Source organism: Halictus rubicundus, chromosome 4 (genome assembly GCF_050948215.1).
Source record: "Halictus rubicundus isolate RS-2024b chromosome 4, iyHalRubi1_principal, whole genome shotgun sequence".
Taxonomy (NCBI): Eukaryota; Metazoa; Arthropoda; class Insecta; order Hymenoptera; family Halictidae; genus Halictus; species Halictus rubicundus.
The window spans coordinates 13,549,588-13,574,162 of record NC_135152.1 but is presented as its reverse complement, the minus strand read 5'-3'; the positions used below and the strand labels follow the sequence as shown (position 1 = coordinate 13,574,162).

At 36.0% G+C, this 24,575-nt stretch overlaps 5 protein-coding genes across 8 annotated transcripts; 1 reads left to right on the top strand and 4 right to left on the bottom strand.

Annotated features, from left to right (window-relative positions):
- Positions 1–1,585: 1,585 nt before the first annotated feature.
- Cycg (cyclin G) lies at positions 1,586–6,715 on the bottom strand. Of its 2 annotated transcripts, none has more exons than XM_076786954.1 (7): positions 6,576–6,715; positions 3,931–4,178; positions 3,422–3,838; positions 3,082–3,336; positions 2,789–2,997; positions 2,597–2,664; positions 1,586–2,510 (listed from the first exon to the last, which is right to left on the bottom strand). In XM_076786954.1, the coding sequence occupies exons 2-6, from the start codon at positions 4,048–4,050 to the stop codon at positions 2,619–2,621; spliced, it is 1,047 nt and encodes a 348-aa protein (XP_076643069.1). In that variant the 5' UTR covers positions 4,051–4,178; positions 6,576–6,715; the 3' UTR covers positions 1,586–2,510; positions 2,597–2,618. The 2 variants fall into 2 exon arrangements, with proteins under 2 accessions (XP_076643069.1, XP_076643070.1); XM_076786955.1 differs by lacking the exon at positions 6,576–6,715 and adding an exon at positions 5,587–5,735.
- A 486-nt stretch (positions 6,716–7,201) lies between these two features.
- Positions 7,202–8,595, bottom strand: LOC143353539 (putative glutathione-specific gamma-glutamylcyclotransferase 2). Of its 2 annotated transcripts, none has more exons than XM_076786947.1 (3): positions 8,386–8,595; positions 8,051–8,299; positions 7,202–7,916 (listed from the first exon to the last, which is right to left on the bottom strand). In XM_076786947.1, exons 2-3 carry the CDS (start codon positions 8,183–8,185, stop codon positions 7,377–7,379), a joined length of 675 nt encoding a protein of 224 aa, XP_076643062.1. In that variant the 5' UTR covers positions 8,186–8,299; positions 8,386–8,595; the 3' UTR covers positions 7,202–7,376. The 2 variants fall into 2 exon arrangements, with proteins under 2 accessions (XP_076643062.1, XP_076643061.1); XM_076786946.1 differs by having other exon boundaries at positions 8,051–8,294.
- A 296-nt stretch (positions 8,596–8,891) lies between these two features.
- LOC143353537 (kanadaptin) lies at positions 8,892–11,777 on the bottom strand. 2 transcript variants are annotated; one of them, XM_076786945.1, is made up of 7 exons: positions 11,687–11,777; positions 10,825–11,596; positions 10,469–10,740; positions 10,229–10,371; positions 9,990–10,150; positions 9,531–9,905; positions 8,892–9,459 (listed from the first exon to the last, which is right to left on the bottom strand). In XM_076786945.1, exons 2-7 carry the CDS (start codon positions 11,578–11,580, stop codon positions 8,995–8,997), a joined length of 2,172 nt encoding a protein of 723 aa, XP_076643060.1. In that variant the 5' UTR covers positions 11,581–11,596; positions 11,687–11,777; the 3' UTR covers positions 8,892–8,994. The 2 variants fall into 2 exon arrangements, with proteins under 2 accessions (XP_076643060.1, XP_076643059.1); XM_076786944.1 differs by having other exon boundaries at positions 10,825–11,771.
- Positions 11,778–11,933: 156 nt separating this feature from the next.
- Positions 11,934–15,487, top strand: Gammacop (coat protein (coatomer) gamma). Its single transcript, XM_076786942.1, has 6 exons — positions 11,934–12,065; positions 12,357–13,461; positions 13,538–14,117; positions 14,206–14,534; positions 14,614–14,803; positions 14,885–15,487. Exons 1-6 carry the CDS (start codon positions 12,026–12,028, stop codon positions 15,269–15,271), a joined length of 2,631 nt encoding a protein of 876 aa, XP_076643057.1. The 5' UTR covers positions 11,934–12,025; the 3' UTR covers positions 15,272–15,487.
- Positions 15,488–16,667: 1,180 nt separating this feature from the next.
- On the bottom strand, positions 16,668–23,193 carry Sf1 (splicing factor 1). The gene is made up of 9 exons (XM_076786943.1): positions 22,783–23,193; positions 21,391–21,543; positions 20,613–20,688; positions 18,574–18,726; positions 18,378–18,484; positions 18,124–18,290; positions 17,880–18,038; positions 17,513–17,790; positions 16,668–17,429 (listed from the first exon to the last, which is right to left on the bottom strand). Exons 1-9 carry the CDS (start codon positions 22,982–22,984, stop codon positions 16,874–16,876), a joined length of 1,851 nt encoding a protein of 616 aa, XP_076643058.1. The 5' UTR covers positions 22,985–23,193; the 3' UTR covers positions 16,668–16,873.
- Positions 23,194–24,575: the final 1,382 nt, after the last annotated feature.

Sequence of the window (24,575 nt, the reverse complement as noted above, 5' to 3'; positions counted from 1 at the left end):
ATTTTACTTTTAATTTGATTGTACATTACACAAAAATTGAAATAGAATTAACTATTTTTTGTGCATGAGAAGTCTAACAATTTCTTTGCTTTATATTGTCCTACAAAAATCACAATTCCCATAAAATACTATATGTTAACGTACCAATTCAGTATGTGTTAACATATTCAATTTATATTACTAATATATCTTCAAATATTCAATTTTCGATAATCAATTCTAATTTTTTTATTGTATTTCATAGTAATCTGAATAATTGTAAATGCGTGTTTATACTGTGCATTCTACGAGTTTAAATTTAAACTTCATTTAAATGAAGATAAAAATATATACATAAGTAAGTAAGCAATATAAACAAATTCCTACTAATTGTGCGCTACTTCTACTGAAATTCTTGGATATCTATTCAAAGATTAAATATAGTCCATAAGACATTATTCTCTCCTTAAATGCATTATTGTTGCAGCACTTAAATAAAATCTCTTCTTTAAGAAAGTTGTTCGTAGACAAAATGAGTAAAACTAGTTACATTGTTTGTCATATTAAAATTTATATTTTTTCCACTTTGTTTTGGCATTTTATTATAAGAAAAGATTCATTAGAATTAACTTCGGAAAAATATACAGAGTTGTATGTAATACTGGTTAATATGTGCTAATGAGAAAAGTATCATGTGTTTTACAATAATAATTGTTTCCTTGTTTGATTAAATACATCTCTGGATAACAGTCTGACACATTGTGGTACTATTCTAAGATATGTAATTTGAATTATTCTTTGCTATTCGTTCCAAAAACGAAATGAAACTTTAATGTATGCAACTTATGACTAGCATAAACTGGCTAAGAATGCAGAGACGCCTTGAATTGAATTCATCTCTTTGAAAATAATCGCCGCTTCAAAGTAACAACATTAACTCTACTCTTATGTGTAGTTTAAAAATTAGGCGTTTCATATAGAATAAGAACATAATATCTCCGTGTTTTTACAATCAATGTTTTTTCTATTAATATTTTACAATTATTATGTATTTATTCAACATAAGTTATTTAATAGTAAATTCGAAGTATTTTTGTTCCATTTTCGACGTGCTTTAGACACTATGAGATTGCCACAAAAACCGATCATATGATCCCTAACATATGAAAACGAGTAGACAATAAATGGTTACAGAAAAATTTTTAATTCTCAAATGCTCGAGACAATGTCGCTACCATTTAATAATTGCCACGATTGAAGGCTATCTTAGTAAAAAACTCTATCACAAATTGTGGCTTTAAAGTATTACTCTTATCTGTAATCGTATGTAATACTATATATCTTAAATTATTTTACACATAATTATACTTTCACAGCTGACATTTTCTTTTTTTTTCTTTTTTTTTCAAACAGTTTGTTTGAAGCATTCATAATAATTATATCGTTAACCTCTTGCGCTCTCATCAATGTTTATCAAGAAGAACGTGTATACACGTATCGTATTTCTCACATTTCTAAATTAATTCTTTTATAAATACTATCTAGATTTAAATCGACTTTGGTTTATTTTAAGTGTTGCCTACGTTAAAGGCAGTCACTACTGCTCTTTTCGCGCGTGTATGTTTCAGACGTTATCTATACATACGAATTTAATATACAAATCACATTTATGTGCCAATATTTAAAAAATTTCGAACCAACGTTAAGAAAAAAGATTGAACGAAATTTGCAGAATGCCATCCGAGTGCAAAAGGTTAAGCATTTAGATTATACGATAAAAAATGCATTGTTGCATCTTTTACTCCATTGACATACCGTATAAACATGTAACAGAAGACTATTCTATTTACATTCATTCATGGTTTCTTCTTAAATCTCCTTAAACAATACGCATAATTTAAATAGTCTGACGACAAAACATCAATCAGTGAATTCGTTTTTGGTAAATTTTAAAAGTTAAGATTTATTGAACATTTTGATCATCGTAATTAGATTTATTAATTTTTATAATTTATTTTTAAATAATTCGCGTATGATCCAATTCCTCGCTTTTCAAACATACATATAGAATTCTATCCATAAAGTACGAATTACAATGGACATTGTATGTATCACATTAACTTTAACGTTAGTAAAATACGATTTGCCGTTTCGATTTTATTCGCTTCATTTGCACATCGCTCGTGTGCTTTATATAGCTATAAAACATTAATTTTTCGAACAGAAATTCTCGTCTTCCTTTATATAAAACGTATGATACAATTGAAAGAAAAAATTATGCATTTAATGCAACTAATATATTCGAAATCTTCGATTCGATTTTCCATTTTAGAATACTGCAATGAAATGTGAACGTATGCTGCATTCGAGTTTCCAACGTATGATGCAAAGGAAATATCTGACCAGTTCGTCGTACGACGTAAATACATCAATATTTGTACTTTCTATTTTAATTTCTAATTTCAAATTAAAATTGAAGTTACACTTCCTTTATTGCTTGACGGATAAACACTGAACTTCTAATCCAGCACCTAAAAAAATAATATAATAAAAATTCTTACATGTCCCTTCCCAATTTCTAGTCTTGCAGTACTTATAATGCCAACTGTAGACTCACTTTAAGGCCTCGATATTGCCACTTAACGTCTCTTGTTCCCATGGCGTCGACCGAACTTACGATTTTTTCTGTAAATATAAGGGAAATACTTATTGTCGTATTATTAAATAAAATATACAAAATTATTTTCTAACGATATAATAATATCTATAAGGAAAACACGAAGTAAATTGAGTAATTGTTGAAGTATACCTAATTTTACTCGGTGAAGGAACTGGAGCGTGTTCGGCGATAACAGGTAATACAGAAGTGAATTTATCAGTTGGACGTAAAAGGCGCGCCGTACGAGAGGATAATCTCCATATCAGTCTTTGTTTATGAGGAGTTTGCTCTTGAGCATTGTATTTGCTCAATATAGCACCTACGGCCTCATGTGTAGAGAAAAAACTTGTGTCTGAAATCTATAAGTGGACACAATGAATAAACGTTACGACGTGTACGATTTTATTAGAAAAATCTAATGTGAATTAACGTTTCAACGTTACCTTACATATTTTCTGAAGTTCTATTGCAAATTCCAAAAGTCTAAGTGTCTGATGTTTCGGTATTACAGTTGTATTGATTGTAGAGGAACTAGGTATAGCGGTTGTGGATTTGGTAGTATCTGTATTAGTATCCAGCCGATTAACTGCACTATCTAAGTACGTGCAAAGTAAAACAAGTGCCACCTCCGAGGGCCTTAGACTTGCACAGTTACCATCACAAGCAACCATCTCTAGCCTGAGAAAAAGCTCAGATTCCTGAAACAGTAAACATAATAAGTTTCCACTATCTTCATTTCAGCATCAATTTTTACGTACACAATCGAACAAAAATGTATCTTACCGTAACTATGCTATTGTACATCTCTCCCAAACCAAACTGTAATGCAACTGCATGGAACATAGCGTGAAACAATCGAAGAAAAATCAAGGGTGTAACGGGTTGTGTACCGGGTGCCCACTCTAGTTTGTTCCGTATCACTTCCGACATACGTTTCAGGTCACCACCCGTGCATTTGCACTGGGAAATAGAGACTAAGTGATCAGCATCCAAGGACTGTGCTAATTGAACAGCAGCTATGTGAAAAGCAGACACACTGATGCAAGCCATATGCTTCGGCCTTGCTTTCATCTTTGTTAAGAAGCGGTCCATCAAGTTTATGGCAATAAAAAACACATCCGATGGTAAGTCGTACCATACTTTCAAACACCTCAGTACATGGGCTGAACCATCACGAGCTCCGATCGTGATTTCATCATTCTGAAAAATGGAACATATGCGTTATATTTACTGCAGGCGAATAAAATGTATACATAGAAGAATCTGTTAGTGCAACATATGTGTGCTCTTACTTGCGATATAGTGGGTAACTGAAGGTTAGGTTGATATTTTACTTCAAGGACCAAAGCTTCTTGTAGTTGTTCAAGTATCGGGTGGATTGCATCCGGTACAGGCAAGCCCGATGTGTCCATTCCTGCGATGTGTGACCAACAGCTAACTACAGCAACAATGGAATAATAATATTACACAGAAGATGTGTAGTATGGCTGATGATGCGGGTGTCACACAACAAGAATGGCGCAGCTGGCTAGCCTTGTATCTGTAACAATAAAATAATAATCAATTTGTAAAAAATTGTTTAAATCATCATTTCCAATTCTATTATTCCATTAATTGTAACGTTTCTTGAGAAAAATTGTAAACGAGAATTATTTAAGCTACGAACATTTTAAACATACAAATAATATTAAAATAAAAAAACATTTTAAATGATTCGTTCTCCAGGTTTCTGTCTTTCTGGTGGTCTGGGTGTACGTGTTTACATCCACGCGCTGTGAAACTGGTCGACTGATAGTTCCGATTTCCGATGAACATACGAGAAAACGAGTACATTCGAAATAACTTCGAGAACTTTCGGCCTATCATATTTTTTGCTCGTATTGTTTCGGAAGATATTTATCTTTATAAATAATAACAGAATCATTCCTTTTAATTCATACAATGAGAAATATGATAAAGTTGGGAAAAACACGGTTGCGTATTTACTCGACTCGAACTTAAAATGCGATTTCCGATACTCTTTAACATTCGCGCATTATTTCGTCAGAGCGAAGAGTCCGATTTATCGTACACAAGTAAAAAATTTTACTTCTGATGTAATGTAGCAACCAGAAGAAACGAACATAAAAAGCATATTCTTCTTTCGGCATAATGTTGACGTACGTAATTGGAATATACATACATATAAATATAATAGCTCTTATGAATCCGAATATGAAGCTTGAGCAGAAATACAGTATAGAACTTGTTTTAAGGTTCTCAAGGCATTAAGAAGATTACCAAAATAATTCAAAACAAAAAGCTGAAAATTTTAGAGAGAAAGAGCCCTACATCTAACGGAACAATAACTTAAATAAAAAAAAATACTAAACAATATTTGGAATATTCTAATGAAACATAAGTAAATATTTATCGCGGAATAATAATATTAATTAAATGAAGTGAGGAAAGGGGGATCGCGTCGAATTAAAAAGGCAACCTTAAATTACACCGACCTACACCGCCAAGGAAAGGTAGCTATACAAAGCCATTGAACGGCTGATGCAACGAACTGTCAAAATCAAGGATCGGTAACAAGATTAACACTCCGGTTAACTTTGACCGCCTGTAGAAGTTTTTAACACAGTGAAATCGTATTTTCGAATATACGGTACGGTACATTTTGTATTTCATTCAATTAAACTTAGTATTTCAGAGTTAACCATTTTTTAATAAACTATCGAATACATGAATTTAAATGATTATCGCGTGAAAAATTACATCGGAATTACATTACTCTTGTCGAACGAATTTTCAATAACAATTTAAATAGAAAGAAATGAAAAAGGCAAGATCGAGTATACACAAAGAACATTTGTATTTCGAAGATTAATGATCGATGGATTATTGTTAACAGGATCTGTTTGCAATACTATCGGTAAATTGTAATATCCTGTTTAGATACGTACTATTTGTGTGAAGAAATACGGTCGTACGAGATCAGTGAACTACGAAAAAACTATATACACTTCTTCTTTTTCTTTGTTTACGTAAGAGCAAAACAGTTCCCATGAGGAACAAATGTACGCTCTTTGAGCGCGTACTCGACTCGACTGTAGCGTAGCTCGCATCTGCTCTGTAAATCGTCACTCGTCACGGATGAACAATACCCGAACGGTCACGGCGACAAACGAATTTTAACGAACTTTACCAAGAAATGTTCTAATTACTATAATATAATAGTTTAATAGTTATAGATAATAGTTTATTTATTCTTTTCTACGGATACGCTTCTATAAAAAGTTTAAAGTTCAAAACTCATTGAACGATTACATTGATTCCACTATATCTATATAAAATTATCAGTTAATTGTGATTTGAAAAACTAGCTTTTTAATAAATATATATATATATATATATATATATATATATATATATATATATATATGTAGATTATACAATTTCTTGACTTCGAGTGCCGAATGAACTCTGGAACAAACTTAAGTTTGTTTGTTTTCGTCCGAGTTATTAATGATAAGTCATCGTCCGCCAAGCAAACATATACCTCAATTAAAAAACTGTCGGAATATACTATACATACCCCTTTTGTATATTGCTATTATTTGTAGACAAAAATGATACAATGTTTACAATATTTATTCCGTTATTGTAGAACTTGATAGGACAATGCCCAACAAATGTTAAATGCAACATAATAACAAGTGGATATAACGAAAACGGTTAATCTGGTAGAAACCGTGTTGCGGAAAAGAATTTTATTTATAAGTTTAATATTTTCTTGAATGTAGAACATGAAAATGTATCTATTTACATGGTTTACTCTACTGTTCGGTTCGGATCTTACCACCATTTTGTCTTAGCTGGGCACTCGAATGTATTTAGCAACAATATATGTGTGTGTAATATAAAAACTGGAAGATTTTAAAAAATAACTTACCCGGATGCGTCCGAAACGCTTTCACGTTAATAGATCACCCAATCTTGGCTTTTTTTATCGTATTCGTCGGTACAGAGAGGAAACAGACCCGCAGACGAACTACTGGGTTTGACAGTTGTTCTAACAATAAGAAATGGCGGAACTACGAAGTACGTTCAGCTGATCATTACGCGTCAACGCACGCTCATGCGTAATAAAAGTAGTTCCCTCACGAATGTAAACATTTATCTTTTTCAGAAAATGTCAACTCAGCGACATCGTAAATAATGGTTATCGTTTCGAAAATGTTATTTCTGTAGATTATATGAAATTAAATATTATCATTTCTTTCAAATTAACATTAATTAAAGGCTGATTTGATTGGACGAAATAAATCGATATCGATACGCGAGTTATATTTCAATTTTATTCGGAATCGAACGTAAATATACATATGCAATCATTCTTTTATAGACACACATATATATAATTATATTTTGACATAATAGTTTAGTTGTTCTTATTTATTTTTATTATTTGTCAATTTGATCAATATTGAATGAATCGAAGTAACATGACCAGAATTCAAAATTGAATATACTTTCTCAAGTTAATATCGGTTAAACGGGTTGTTCAATTTTCTAAATAAATTACATGAAATATTTATTAGGAGTTATTACTGTTTTGAAACATTATCTTTATATTGTGTTTTACATAAAATTAATTTAAATTACATTATTAGAACAAATGTCATATCTCCTATTTGAAACAGTTTTCCTTCGCACGTGACTTTGCATTAATTTTTCTAATGAAATATGTTTTTTATCTATTCTTATCGATTGTTGAATTTTCATTTGATTTTACTTTTTCTGTTTGTTCCTTTTCTAGTGTCTTTACAGCAGCTTCTAAAGTAAACAAATGTTCGTCGTATACATTCGGCGCTATTATTCGCATTGCAGAGGCTAATTTATATAAATATTCTGTGTTAGCTCCGCTAGGACCAGAAGATATGAGTATTTGTTTAGCTATCGTAGAAACAGGTTCTACACCCGCAAAATTTGGATTATCTTCTCCACCTATATAAATTGTAATATAAAACGATGCATTATCTTCGCTCAGCGGTATTAATTTTGTAAATTCATGGTTGCCCTGAGAAGCATTATTTCCTAACGAATGAACACCAATGTTTTCTGTTGAAGAAGATGGATAAAACAGAACGCTTTTCCTTTCGTAACCACCTTTTTCCCTGTAATCCAAGTGTCTTACAACATTATTTATGTCTTGAGACGATATTTTATACGCAATACCCCATACTTCATCGTTGGCATTACTAGAAGTTAATAATGTGACAACTCGGCCAGGCTGAAAAGAAATTAATTTTCTATTAAAACAACAGGTAGAAACTATACATAGGTGTAAGACAGTACAAATTATTGACAAACAATAAAACAATACAAAATAAATACATGATAGAAAAATTATTATCGAATACATACTCTATTAGGGGTTCCTCTATGATCTGTACTTTTTTGGTAAAATCTCCTAATGTATCCTTTGATGTGTCCGACTAAAGTCTTTTCATAAGGAAAATCTGCTTTCCATATAAGCGAACCATAACCAAAAACCCACATTATAACTTATCTCGTGAAACAGTAATCAATTTAATGACTCATTTCACTTTGTACCAAAAACGTTGCTTATCGATAAATTGGAACTGTTAAATGACGCATTGTACATATACTACCCTTAAAATTGGTTTATGTTGAAATGACGTCACACTGTTTATCAACAGTTTTTGAGAATAATACGATTTATACGAAATATAGTATACCTGTTTCTCACATTTCAAAATTTTCTATACAAATATTTCGGATGCATCAGTTTTGGATAAACTTGTAATTTTTCAAGTACATAAAATATCCATATCTAAACTGGTGCTCGTTCGAACCAGTTTCAGTTTTGGCAAACCGAGTTGCGAAACTACATATATATCAAAAGTTGTCTGCTAGTAAAGCCACGCCACCAAAGAATTGGAGTAGTTTGGTGGTGGGGCAATCTATTTTTTGAGTAAAGCTTGCCTTATCGAAAAGACATATTTAGGAACAATAAGTACATGCATATATAATAGACGCTCCTTACCACCTATTTTTTCTAAACATGTCGGTAATAGCAACAACTACTTAAAAAAAATTACCCGTTTGACAAATGAATGTTGACCGATTATCGGTCGGAATAATGCCAGTTTTCTACATTGCCGCATCAATTACATACGACTGTCGTAAAAAATGTATAATAAAAAAAGTAACGGTGAAGAAATCTACGCAAAAACATGGGACAAACCTTATAAATAAACGAATATATTTACAGTATTATACATCGAAATGTAATCGAGTAAAACCATGTTGTGACCGAATAACGGTTAGGGGGAGGTAAGGTAGTTTTAGTAACCATACTTTTCATTAAGACTCGTTTTTCCATCTCCTTCTTGTCCTTGCGGAGGAGTCCACATAGAATAATTGTCAGCATAAATATCTTGATCGCAAGATACAACTTTTCGACGTTCTTGTCGACGTTTTTTTTCTCGACTAGACTTATTCACACTGATTGTGGAAATAATAGTATTAGTATCAGCTTGAGTGGTAATAGGTGTAGTATCAGTATTATCAGCATCGGTAGTAGTAGCAACTATAGCAGCAGCATCAGCATTAGAAATCAAAGACTGTCGTTGTCCACAGACTTTTTCGTCTACGTGAAGAGATGAATTTGAAAGCGATTCGTTCTCGTTTTTGTTTGCGTCTTCGGTATCCGATTCTTCCTCAGATTCTGATTCCAAATCATCTTCGGTTTGCATACGCGTTACCATACCAGTACTGTTTCCGTTTACTTGACGATTATCTGGTTTTTCCTGTTTAAGACGCGTTGAAAGTTGTTAGTAAGATTTGAAATAAAGAAGTTTAGAGAAACAAATAATTTTACCTTTCTACGCTGAAACACGGAACGTTGGATTTTACTTGCTTTCGATATGTCTTGTGTAGTATTCGTATTTGTTTTATCACGATTAACTGCTAGATTTGTTGTTACAGCTTGTTGAACAAGTGCCGGTAAATTTGCGGGTCGCGTCAAATTTAATAATTTAATTACACTCGCCTCTTCTTTACGAAGAGTTTGTAGTTCTAGCTTCATCTTGGCAATGTCATTTTTCGACAAAGCTGACGAACTTAGATTCGACATAAATGCATCCAACGCGTCCTCTTCTGGTGTTTCTTTCTTCGTGCTAGTTTCATGTTGCCAACTTTGAATACTATCTGTCAGATGCGAAATCCGTTTTAGAATTTTTGCATGCTTTTCAAGCTAAAAGAATAAAAAACAATTACGTATACATATAATAATATGCTGTAAGAAATGTATAACTAATTTCAGAATCATCAAACATACCAAAGAATTATATGTCTCCACTTTTTCTTCCAATTTGCCGGCCATGCGCATTCTTTGTTCACGTTTTCTTTCTATCGATCCTGTTCTGTCTAAGAAGTTGTCCTCGTCTGAATCATAGTAATCTTCGGCTTCCCAATTTCTTGTTTTCCGTTTTCTAGCTTCTACAAAATGACGCGACAAATGTTAAAATGAAAAACAGATTAGAACTTTCACCAAAAAATGATCAATTTCGTTCCTACCATGATGGGATTGCCTCAGTAGTCCATACTTGTCTAAGACTTTACAAGCTTCCAAAGCACACTGTACTACCGCTTCCTTCTTTTTGCCCTTGACAAGAGCTTCTGCTTTTAAAGTGTGACCAACAACATCTTCCATAGGTAGACTGCAATTTAAGTAATGAAATATATAAAAAACGCAAATATGGATTACAGTCACAATAATTGAAGAATAAGTTAATTAGCTTCGACGTGAACACTTACTCTACCCAACATAAAAATTGACCAGGTCCTCTCTCTTCCGTTTTATATTGTAAATCGTATCCTTCTCTTTCGAACCAACCTCTCAAGGTTTTTTTAGGATCCTCCAAAACTAAATCCTCGTCCCCGATGCAAGCATAAGGATTTTCTTGTAAATCTGTTTCTTCATTTGCATCCTCTCCCATTCCCCAGTCAATACCAACGCTCTCTTTATTTTCATTAGATGTTTCAACATCTTGATCACCACGTTTCTCTAATTCTAATGTTCGTATTTGCTAAAATATTTTTGTTTGTTACACCCACATATACAATTAAATCGGATAATTATATTTAAAAAAAAAATAAAACATTTAAAATACCTTCAATTCTGATACGGTATACGGAGATTCATCTTCTTGATCATCCAATGGAGCTTGTAATATGAATTTTCTTTGACTACATCCAAATCTGAGCATATGACCACCTTGCACCCTTACATAAACATTAGGTTTTATGCGATTTCCATTCCAAAAAGTACCATGAGTGCTTCCTAAGTCATATACATAAAGACCTTTAGAATATTCGCTATCTTCTTTCAATCTATACTGTAAAACAGCATGATGCCTAGATATTGTTGGATGAGCCAACGATATATGACACGACGGCAGTCGCCCAATGACAAAAAAACTTTGCTCCACAAGCGAAATTGTCTCTATAATGACGCCAGACTTTAATACCTCCACTTTGTAATCTTTTTCTGGCTTCCCACTCCAAGGTGGTTCCACATAAGGAAATGGCAAATCCTTAGGATGTTCTTGAGATTTATCAACATTAACCAAGCTTTCGGTGTTTTCATCAGAAGAAACCGTACATGTTTTCGAATGTTTACCTTCTGGTCGAAAACGTTCAGAACCAATTATGACATTTGGTTTTTTAAAAACTATGTCTATGTTGGTGGCATTAGGACTTTTCAATAAATCGCTTTCACAATTTTCTATCGGATCACATGAAGCACTACCACAGTCTTTTTCGTCGTCTATTTCCCTTGTTTTCTCATTATTCGAATAATTCTCCATTGTAATCTCATTTTTCTTCACCTCACATGATGATTCTTCGACACTTGTTTTTCTTTCCATAATTATGCTTGCCAAGCTGTCGGGAAAGCGTTAGTTGAAAGTAACTTTTAAGTAAAGTTTACTTACAATTAGTAAATAACGTTGCATGCTCATGTAAATGCCGTACTAAATATTTATGTATCACTGTTTATCACGTATATATGTATTGACATGTAGAGGGTATTCACAGAGAGGAAATGAGAGTGCTCACGCCCGGGATTTTAGTGTCCCCGATACAGTGCTGCCCCCTACTCATTTTTAGCATGGAACAGAACCTGGGCAACTTTTACATGGGAGAGAACGCTGTATTATCGACGTTATTCTAAATTCACACACTGGCTTTTTAGTTGCAACATCTCGCCACTGTAGACACAGCGGTGTTCACATGCAATGTAGTTGTTCTAATGTAAAAGAGTTAAGGTGACGTGTACCTTATTTTCCAGTTTTTCGGCGGTCGGTTTTCAGAATGAATACATTTAAACGCGATAAAAAGGAGGAGGAAGATGGTAATTATGAGTAAATGTACTTTGTTTCTCGTATCAACGTAAGCCATAATTTTTAAGCGAAATTAAACGAGCCGATTGCATTCTTGTGACAGTTCGTATCGAACAGGTTGAGACAACTTTTCCGTATAAGTTAGAAGACACAGTAGTATTTCTTCACTGAAATCTTTCCTTTTGCGTTGTTCAATGATTCTACATTTAATTATTACATTTACACATGCCTATTTGTGCGACTGGCATGTAAATAGTCGGCTTGATTATGCCTTCTCTAATGTGATTTTTTTTTCTCATTAGGTGGGGGGAATCCTTTCCAAAATTTGGATAAGACCACTGTGCTACAGGAAGCACGTACCTTCAATAATACGCCAGTTAACCCAATAAAATGTGCACACATCCTCACAAAAATATTATATTTGTTAAATCAAGGAGAACAGTTGGGAACATTGGAGGCCACAGAAGCATTCTTCGCTATGACCAAATTGTTCCAATCCAAGGATGTCGTGCTAAGACGTTTGGTGTATTTAGGTATCAAAGAACTGAGTTCTTTGGCAGAGGATGTGATTATAGTAACATCCAGTCTAACAAAAGATATGACTGGAAAAGAAGATTTGTACAGAGCTGCAGCCATACGAGCGTTGTGTACCATTACCGATGCTGGAATGTTAGCAGCTATTGAACGTTACATGAAACAAGCTATCGTAGATCGTTCTCCTGCAGTTTCTAGCGCCGCCTTGGTCTCTTCGTTACACTTGACCAATATATCTCCAGATGTTGCACGCAGATGGGCGAACGAAGCCCAGGAAGCATTATTCGGGAACAATGTAATGGTTCAGTATCATGCTCTGGGTGTTTTGTATCAAGCTCGAAAATCTGATAAACATGCTGTAATTAAGTTAGTTGCAAAACTTATGAAAACCTTCCCAAAGAGTCCCTATGCTGCCTGTATGTTGATTCGAATGGCATGTAAATTACTGGACGAAATTGACGGAAGCGAAGAATTGATAGCATTCATTGAATTTTGTCTGCGTCAAAAATCGGAGATGGTGGTGTACGAAGCAGCGCATGCATTGGTAAATCTTGGCAGAAGCGGCGCTAGAGAGATAGGCCCTGCCATTAGTGTTCTTCAATTATTCTGCGGATCAGCTAAGCCGGCTTTGAGATTTGCCGCAGTTAGGACATTGAATAAAGTTGCCATGACCCATCCGGCAGCAGTCACCGCTTGCAACTTGGATTTAGAAAATTTAATTACAGATTCGAACAGGTCGATCGCTACGCTGGCAATCACTACTCTTCTAAAGACTGGTGCAGAAAGTTCAGTGGATCGATTAATGAAACAAATTGCAACATTTGTGTCCGAAATCTCGGATGAATTTAAGGTTGTCGTCGTTCAAGCCATAAGGTAATAGTCAACGGATACGTCCTCTCTCGGTTGAGGACGTTCTATTCTTAATTCGATTTCTTTAATTTGTATCCAGGGCTTTGTGTCAAAAGTTCCCTCGTAAGCACGTGGTTCTGATGAATTTTCTATCTGCTATGCTAAGAGACGAAGGAGGCCTCGAATACAAGGCAGCGATCGCGGACACAATAATTGCTGTTATGGAAGGAAACGCCGAAGCAAAGGAAGCAGGCCTGGCACACCTCTGCGAATTCATCGAAGATTGCGAACATATTTCCCTCGCCGTTCGCATTTTACATTTACTGGGACAAGAAGGGCCAACTTCCAAGCAGCCATCCAGATATATCCGTTTCATTTATAATCGCGTGATCCTGGAAAGTGCTAGCGTTCGAGCAGCTGCAGTCACTGCGTTGGCACGTTTCGCTGCCGCGTGTCCTCCGTTGTTGCCTAACGTGTTAGTTTTACTATCACGTTGTCAATTGGACTCTGATGACGAGGTCCGCGATCGTGCGGCTTATTATTGCGCCATACTCCAACAGCACAGCGATCCAACTATTCTTCCCTTGGTACAACCGCCTCTTTTGTCTGTGCCTACTTTAGAGAGAGCCTTAAAGAATTACATTCACACACCTATGGATGAACCGTTCGATATTTCTCTGGTAATCTCATAAGTATTTCATTTGTCGTACGTTAAACATGATTATGAATAGCTGTATGTGTTCAATCCCGAAAATTTATTGTACACAGATTCCTCCGGCACAGACAACGGAAGAACCACCGCAAATAGAAGACCACACAACCGTGAGACAGCAAGTAGTTCGTTTGACGAGAGAAGAAAACGCCATGAATCAGATGCTACAGATACCGCAGTTGGCTATGGAGATTCACAATTCGATATTAGTCAAATCCTCGCCTATCTTCGATCTAACAGAACCGGAGACAGAATACATCGTGAAGTGTATCAAACATACGTTCTCGGATTTGCTTGTTTTAGAATTCACCTGTATTAACACGATTTACGATCAGGATCAGACTCTGGAGGATGTAACGGTAGTTCTCGATCTATTCCAAGTAGGGTAATTACATTTCGATATACTTCACTTCAATTACAAACAATTCGATTTTCAACGAAATAATATAATATCATGATTTTAGTTACACGATCGTTTGTGAAGTTCCGTGTCCAGTTTTACAATATTATCAACCAGGAACAACGTACACGGTATTAAGATATCCAGAGGATGTTCACGCTAGTGTTACCACCATTCCCGCAACTCTGCGGTTCACGGTTAACGACTTCGATCCTGACACACGTTCTGAGCCAGTGTACAAAGACGAATATATGGTATGACGTTCCTTTTTTCTCTTGCTATAAAAATATAAAAGGAACAACCAATATTCTAATATATTTGCATTTGTTTTCTAGTTGGACATCGTGGAAGTGACTCTCGCCGATCAAGTTCGAGGACTTGGAAATAGGGGTATAGATTTCAATGTTGCATGGGCTGCAGCCGCCGGGAAGGGATACACCACGTTGGAAGAGACGTTCGCTTTAGGCCCATCTGTATTCAACTTACAAGCAGCCATTCAAATTCTTACAGAATTTTTAGGATTAGAGGATGTAGACCGAACGAATCGAGTTCAGGCAGGTGCTACCGCGCACAATCTGTTATTAGCCGGCTATTTCAGAGGCGAAAAAGAAATTTTAGCTCGCGCAAGATTAGCATTATCCGGCACTCAAGTGACAATGCAACTGACAGTTCTATGTTCAGACCCAGATGTTGCAGAATTAATCATTTCTTCTGTAGGATAATTCGAAATTCAAGTAAAGTATTTTATACTTTAGGGTCAGCATGAAAACTGATGATCAGTGTGTCACCACCATTTCCAGATTTTTAGTATTACATATAAGAGTAACGATGTGTTAACAAGAAAAACAGACCTGTTGCTTGCAGTTTTTATTTCTATGTAACACTTTCTACATCGTGTAATTATAAAGTTATACTTTAAATAAGACCGTTAAGATTTTTATTATTTTATTACTTGCATACACATACATACGCATCCGTAAGGAGATTTCTCCCTATACATATACCCTGTACCACATTAAAACGAATGTATTTCGTCATGTGACTTTACTTTTATTACGTGGTACGCAATAAAACTTTACACGTTTCGTCTGTAAAGGGAGAGAATATTTTTGAAGAAATGCTTGTATTTGTATTTTGTATATACCTTTATTGTGTAGTTAACATACACATTAAGCTATCATCATAAAGTTTCACAAACTATCTTCTCGTATCCTAAACGTAACACGCAATACTAACGATATTCCATATACATAGAGTGGATTCTTTATAATGTATATATGGTATTAGTGAATCGCTTCGTGGTCGCTAATGAACCGGTGATAAGAAAAGTTATTGCGCTTGGACGTTTGCGATATCATATTTATGTTTCGGTACAGTTGGTGAATCCTTAACGCGTTTCTCATCGGTTTTGAAACATTTTCAGAAATTATTCTAACATAAATAACCTAAGTAATAGTTAAAATTGACAACTGATTGCTCGCACAAGGAAAAAAATTCTGTTGAACGCTTCACTACATTACCCAGTGTTTAAACGATCAATTCAAATAATTACAATTAACGAAAAACTCATCATGTTGCTTACAACAAATCTACAGATTGTAGTCGTATCTTCTCGGATACAGAGATTATACGAATCTCTCTGTATGCTTGTTTAATACAGTGGGTAATACACTGAAGCAAAAAATTGATTACACCGAACACTTGTGCACAGCAAGAAATGCACCGAAGTAGGTATACACAATTTTGTGCATACTACTCGCACATTACAATGCAATGTAAATTACATTCTAGTCGCAATGTACGATATAGAGCATAGGGAGTTCAGAACAGTATGCAAGTAAAAATGATCGTGATTCGAGAGGCATTGTAAAAATGCATTTGGCGTATATCATTTACATATACATTTTTAAGAAAACTTTAGATTTACAACGTACGACAAGTTCGAAAACAATCGTAACCCAAACTATGTAGATCTCTGTTTCTTTGCCGAGTACAACATGCAGTTAACAATATCTCGATAACGCGTTGCGAACCTAAAGCCGTTTCTTCGACGTATGCGCCGTATTATCTATGGTCCAGATCAATATGCATCAAGAAATTGATCGTTCGGCTGTATCATTTCTCGCTTATAATTATAAGAGACGAAGCCGCTATCAGGACGAGTGGAAACTTCTATTTAAAACTTTGGATCGTCTCGAGAATTATAATAGTTCACTGCTTTCAGTCCGATGATGTAAATCTATTATTTTACTGACACGATCGATAATATTTCTCTATTGTACGGATGAAGAAGATTTAATTGGGTGAACGGATGATTTTTTACACTAACTAGTTGGCGGTGGCGGTGGCGGTGGTTGCGCCAATAGCGTGGGCAGGGTATTGAGATCTATGCCAGGCGGAGCAGGTGTTTGTTGTTGCGGAGGAGGTGGAACAGGTGCTGCCGGTGGCCATCCTCCCATTTGCTGCGGCTGCCATCCTGGGAATCCTGGTGGTGGAGCTGTTCCAGGCGGTGGTGGACGCATTGGTCCTTGTTGACCCTGTTGCCATGGTGGAATGCCCATTCCAGGAGGTGGGATCTGTGTTGGTGGCATTTGTCCAGGCGGAGGTGGCTGATTATTTCCAGCCATCCAAGGCATCAACGGTGGGATATTTGGTTGAGACGTGGAGCCCGGCGGTGGTGGAGGCGGTTGCATCACACCGGGTGGCGGAGGCATACTAACCGGTGGTTGCCATTGCATGTTCATGCCGTTCATGTTGTTTACTTCGCCTTGACTCCACGGCGGTGGAGCCATACCTGGCGGTGGCATCATTGGTCCACCTTGCATCATTTGCGGAGGTGGATGAGCCGGCGCCGCCATTAGAGCACGAGGAGCTTGTTGTCTGAAACGAGAAACATTAGAAAATTATAGAAAAACACGGGAATACTATTACTCCATAGGGTGCCCCAGAAGAATATAATTTACCTGTCGAAGAGACCAGGATAATTAGGATTTGGGTTGGGTTGTCGTTGCTGCCCGCTTTTCGATCTATCGGGCGGTGGACCCTCGCCCAATTCTGCCATAAGAGACATGTATTCCTCGTCGATTTTTGCTTTGTCTCCACCAGGTCCCATTCCTCCCATTCCCACGGCAGCTGGTCCACCCTGACCTGGTCTTTTGGACCGACAGTCGCGAGCAATATGACCCGCTCCTCCACAGCTCGAGCATACTATGTTGTTTGTCACATTCGGCTTGTCCGGACACTGTACCAACCGAAATGAAAATAAAATACAACGCGTCTTTTTCGAGACACCGGTCAACAAATTATGAGGGAACTTGATGGTATACTAACCAGCCATGATTTGTGATCCGATGCGCCACAATTGGTACAACGTGGTCCGTCATTTTCACGCAATGTTCCATTCAATAAAGCCAACTCTCTAAGCTGGTTGCGTCGTAAATCATTTTGTCCTTCTGGCACTTCTACGCCTTGTCGTATAATTTCATGAATCTATTTAAGTAAAAAAGAAACCAATGAAAATGCCCTAGTTTACAAAATGCGAATAATAGTACAATGAAACGAGATTGCGACGTACTCTTTCAACAGCTTTCTTTACAGCATCCAGATTGTTGGCTGTAATATAGGCGTGTAGGGGTTCATCCTCACCAGGCAAAGGTTGTCCGTCTTTCCTACCGACTTTTCCTTCTTTCACCGAACCCTTACCACGAATGATAATCTTTGCACCAGTTTCCTTCTCCATTGCTGCGTTGTAATAAAGAATACACAGCATAATGTGCATGGCATGGTATTCGTATAAATATAAATAATGCATTCACAGTATTTACTTACATTTTAATGTATTTCCACGTGGACCAATAAGCAAACCAACAAAGTTAATATCTGGATGTTCCTCTTGGGGAATCATTACTTTGTCATGTACTCGTATTATTGGAGGCCTAGATACAAGATATAACAAGATCATCAATGTTATCATGAAAGAAAATTTTCTTCGTTGATTCTTTACTTGCGTGTACGTTTATCTTACTTATAGTCTGGCGGAGGTTTGAACTCGGGATTAATTTTGAGAATCTTCTGAATAAGATTGTGACGTTCTTCTTCCAATTTACGTCTAGTACGATATTCTCTTGTATTCAACCGTTTACCATCGCTACTGTATATGGGTTCAGGAGATGGTGATCTGTAAAACAAAAAGATAAAAAAAATCCATTAGGATACAAAGTCTGAATCAAGATGGTACTAGCATACAAGCAACCTGATCCTACTATGACTGTGTGATTAAGTGAGGAAAGAACTGCTGATTATTAACAGAAACTTGGAAATTGGGACAATGCTTTGATTGACTCTTTTGTTTTTCTTTTTGCAATGTTATTAGGCTTTAATCGTCTCTTCGATTAACATATATATATACATATATATACATACATACATACATACACATATATATATATTTATATATATATACTGTCTCTTATAAATAAGATACATTGTGACCATGTTGGAAAAAGGATACTCTTTGCGACGCAACGTCTAAAACAATCCTCTCAATCCTCTGTATATCGAGTAAATTCAATAAAAACAGAATTGAAAATAAATAATGTATTTTGCATCTTTTATACGTATATGCAACAGTGAGTCATAATTTTGAATTTCAGAGAAAGCACGAGCAGTTCATTAAAGATGAATTCTCAAAGTTTAATAATTGTGCGTTTGTCAGTTCAGAATCTCTACTCGAATAATGTTAAACAAAAATGGAAATATTCTGTTGCATCAAGTGTTGTTTTCCAACAACAGTGCCAAGGTATCAAAACAAAGAATAAAAAATGATATATTGTTAATTGTAGGATTGCTATTATATGTCTAATCAGTAGGCAACCACTGGAAGACTGCGCGTTTGTGCACGGCAGATATCGGTATGATGTCGGCTGCTAAGATAGATCCTGTGATTATTAGGAAACAATTTTTGTTGGGTTAGTTAATAATAGCTTGTACATCTTACTATGATGTATAATACTAATGAAACACAATAATATAAAATAATGGTTCCAGCTAAAATCAGAAAAGTTAAACCTATTGGAGTAAATTAATTTATTAGAGAAATTAATAAGTGTATTTATTTAAGGTCGAACCTGAAAGTAACGTAAGATTGATCTTTATAATAGTATTATGCCTATAATAGCAATTATTGTTTGATCAATTTCATTATTTTCCTGAAATCTGCTCATTAAACTTGTAATTAAGAAGAGAAAAAGTCTATCGTAATTCCTTAACGATAACGATATTCCTGTGGCCATTAGCAAAATAAAGAACAAGATTTAAAAGTACCGTGCAAATCACGGCAGCCTAATTAGAAGTTGTGTCTATCAAGGCATCCTATGCGCAAGTTTCCATTATTTTATTCAAATGAGAAATACGTTTAAATGCGTTTACGAAATCGTCGAATAGAGCCTACTAATTTCGATTACTATGAACTCGAATCATATGTATAGGACTGCATAGGAACACCTTCGAATTTCCCTACATGTGCAACAATAGAACTATTTAAGAGATATATGGACTAGATACCCACTGCATGTTAAACACTGCTACTACAACATTTTCTACATGCATATACACACATGTATGTTTATATATATAATTTTTTTTTTAATTTATATATATATTTTTTACATATATGTATATATATTATAGAAGGTTTATAAATTTAAATACAATATACTCAGTAAGTTCGAGAATGGAAGATGTTTTTAAATTAAGTCATTAAGTCATTATATCAAGTCATTGATATAAATGCAATACGAAACATATTTGCTCTTGTAGCAGTGTCTAAAAAAATGAATTAGTAAAAGAAATTGATTAGGGCAAACCAATATTATCAAAATTCATCTTCTGTGCTGCGTGGTGGCTTAAATCAAGCCCAATCTTTTCAATTAGACATCGGTATCCCACACTAATCGTATTGGAGCCAAATCATAAGGCCCCAGTATTTATGGGCTGTTGAATGGTCAGTAGATAGGTATTGTAGATATGTAACGGTCATTTTTGGTATGTAAGTTTCTTTCAAACCTTTCCTCAGGATTAAGTGGAATTCCAAGGTCTCCAGTGCGTAGCTTCCTGCTGATTTCCTCGATCTGCAGCTGAACTGTAAACCAACGGGTTAGAGGGGGCGGAAACCCCAACAGTTAGATATTGCCAATTTGCCATAGCCATATACATTCTATAATGTAAGCATGTGTCAAAAGTGTAGAGCATTTTCTTATATCTAAAGATTTCCATGAGGTAAATGTTCCAATCAAATATATACATTTGTTCCTTTCATTTCGCTTTCTCGATAAGGTACAAAAATATATTTTCTCAAGCTTTTGTGCTCGCTATTGCGTATACATTTATATATATATCGCATTCGAAAACAGATGCTAGAATCTGCTGAATTAACGTATATTACAAATTTTTGTTGTACTCTTCTTGTTCAGCAAAACTGGCAATCTCTATTGCCATACATTATTTATTCAAATTATCTCAAAAACACAAGAAAATCAATTACCTCTGGCAACTAAATACTTCAGCAATACATACATACTTACATCTTTTATAGTACTATAAATTTGGTTTTAGAAACTTATATGCAGATGCAAGATTCTTATATCGTTTCCTGCTTGTATATGTATATATATTTATGTATATGTACATATAAATATATATATATATATATGTATTATATATATATATATTGTATATATTGTATATATATTCATATACATATATGTGTGTGTATACATATATTCGTACAAGGTACATAATTAAATGAAAACAACGACTAGAAAAAGAAAGAAAATAAACTTACAGAGATAAGCCTTCTCCTGTTCAGGAGTCAGGTTTGTTGGGAGAACTGTAGGCATGCCTGGTATAAAAGTTTTGTCATGTTCACTACCGCCCCATCTAGTTTTCCTCCTCTTCCTACGTTCCTCTTTCGACTCTTTTTCCTGCTTACCATCACCTAAAATATATTTAAGTTGCTTATTTGTAATCGTGTTATACACTACAAATATATTCTGCATTATGTTTAGATCCTATTTATTACAAGATTTCATAATGAAGTGTATCGCACTATACACGGTGCTCGTTGTATACAATTTACACGCAACAGACTAAATAGCCGGAGGGAAATTTGTTCAAAGTTAACAATGCTAGAAAATGCCACCAAGTTTCTATCAATTGTATCCGCGAGTACTCCAATCCAATAAATAGCAAAATACCATAGTCTATTCTATCGAAGTTGTGTCTGGGTTTTTTCAAGAAATTCAAATATCATAAATTTAAACAGACTTTCTTTTTGTATACTCTCAGAGCTCTTGTGTATAGGCCAAGACCAGCGCAACAAACAACAAGCAGCGTGCAATGGATAAGTTGCAAAACGAAAAACCACATGAACTGTACAGTGAATATCTGCTGTAAGTCCCTACAAGCCTCGCATTTTCTGTTACCTACAACTACCACCACGGGATATACCCCGTGAGGGGCCAGAAGCTCGAGATCCACCGCCGCCGAGGAGTGTAACATAACATGGTTGAATATATCTGTGTGAGACCAGAAGACCACTATTAATCCATTAACAAAACTTCTTTAGTTTTCATTATTTTCTTATGGGACTTTCACCAACATATTCGTTGCATTTTTCTAATGAAAATGATACCAAACGCGATATAATTCGAATCAACTTTACACTAATTTTCTGTTAATGTAATTGTAATGGGAAATAACTTTCATCGTTTATTACACAAGCAAATATCATCGGAATTATATAAAATTTGCTTTCATTTTAATCAGAAAAAAGCCACGAATATGTTAGTGAAAGACTCATAAAAAATAATGAAAAATAAAGAAGTTTTGCAATTGGATTAGTAGTGGTCTTCTGGTCTCACACTGATATACCATGTTATGATACACTCCTCGGTGGCGACGGCCCTCGAGCTTCGCTGTCCGTTTCTACGTGAAACATTTTACCAGAGAAAGACAGTTTCTCAGCCTTCTTGTCTCTATCAGACTGTATGTCCCTGGTTTCGGCCATACAGACGCGAGGGTCATTTACACTTTCAGTGTGCACTGTGTATTTCAAATGCAACGTTCAGCGAGAACCAGAGATTTCATCTGAATGTCCCTCGCCAGAACCGCGCAAGGGACTTACAGTGGATATTCACTGTATACTGTATGTGAAATGAACTGGCATGGTGCATACTTTCCGCTTCACGTTTCCTGACATTGTTCGTTGTCGAATTTGGAGAATTGGCGCTTAGCTGGGTACCGTTTGCAATCGCGGCGCTCACCGCGGCGGCTGCAGCAGCTGCAGCGGCGGCCGCGTTCGCAGTTGCAGCATTTTGCTGCGCGTTTTGCAAGTAACTCGGATTCAACAGCGACGTGAAATTCCGTGACTGATTCATGCCGGCAGGAACGATCGTGACAGCCACGTAACAATACGTTCACGAGTATTTACACTTTCGCCAGGACACCAACGTTTCGTTAGCCCGCGATCAGAAACAGAAATATTCACACCACTAAGAAAAATGGCGAACCTCCACTGACGAAACGAACACCTTTCGCCTCTTTCATGGGCATACCGGAGGCGGATGCAGTCTATTCGCCTGACATCCACGTAGTGGAGAACATTCTCGCTAGCTGGCGCCTCGATGAGTTTCGGAACACTCGTAATGCTACGTATACATATATTAGCCAATCGCAAAACTTGGTCTACAGTTTCATGCAGGCATAGAATTTAATTGCTCGATCGGAGGCTTTTTTCGAAGTTCTCGAGTCACGTCAGGCTCGTATCATATGAACTGCGTGTGGCACATTAGGGCGACTCTCGTATCGATAGATTTCCACATCATCCCTGAGGTACTATTGTAAATGCGTTTTCTTTTATCTCCTGCAGGCCTATTCCACTGCATCGTGTGATAATGTTCAGTATTCATAATTTCGAGTCTCCTTTCTTGTCAAGCAGGTCTAAACGTGTGCGAATTTATTTTCTAAAAATTATCATGCGACGCAGTGGAATAGGCCTACAGAAGATACTACTGACAAAAAACGCATTGACTATAGTATTTACATCATGAGTGATGTAGAAATCTATTGATACGAGAGTCGCCCTAATGCGCCACGCACAGTTCATATGGTACGGGCCTGAGGTGGCTCGAGAACTTGGACCAGAGAGGAAATGAGAGTGCTCACGCTCAGGTGTTTTAGTGTGCCCACTTTTCTGCATCATCTTTTTAGCCTGGAACAGAACCTGCATCATCTTTTTAGCCGGGAACAGAACCTGCATCAACTTTTTAGCCTGGACCAAAACCTGCATCATCTTTTTAGCCTGTATTAGAAGCTGCATCATCTTTTAGGATGGATCAGAGCCTACATAGAAGAGCCTCTTTTAACATAGAAGTAGCATCCACTCTGGCATTATTTGGAATCCGCTGCTAATGATGCAGGTTCTGGTCCAGGCTAAAAAGATGATGCAGGTTCTGGTCCAGGCTAAAACTTAGACTAGGGGGCAGCACTATACCGAGGACACTAAAATCCAGAACGTGAGCACTCTCATTTCCTCTCTGCTTGGGCCGTCACGGAAAGCGAGATGCGTGGCCGGGTCAAGGGGGCGTAGCCTTCGAAAAAGTCTCGGATCGAGCAGTTAAATTCCATGCTTGACGTAATGTGTACAGCTCTTAAATTTCAAAAAGTAAATAAACCTCCACATATTTTGCTTTATTTACGGACGTTTATGAATTTTTCAGTTAAAATTAGAAAATTTCTTTACCTGAAAACCGTAACAAATATTAAAAAAGAATGCCAGTTATTTAATTTGCTTTCAGCAATTATTATTTCCCACTGCCTGCCGGCCAAGGCTGATTGCGAGTGTTCCAAAACCCTTCATACTTCTTCCCAGAGTTGTGCGTTAACCGATTAAAATTAAAATGTTTCTTTCGATCGATCGGTGAACTCTTCCGATGAAAAAGAATAAATTGTTGAGCGTCGAACGCCGAT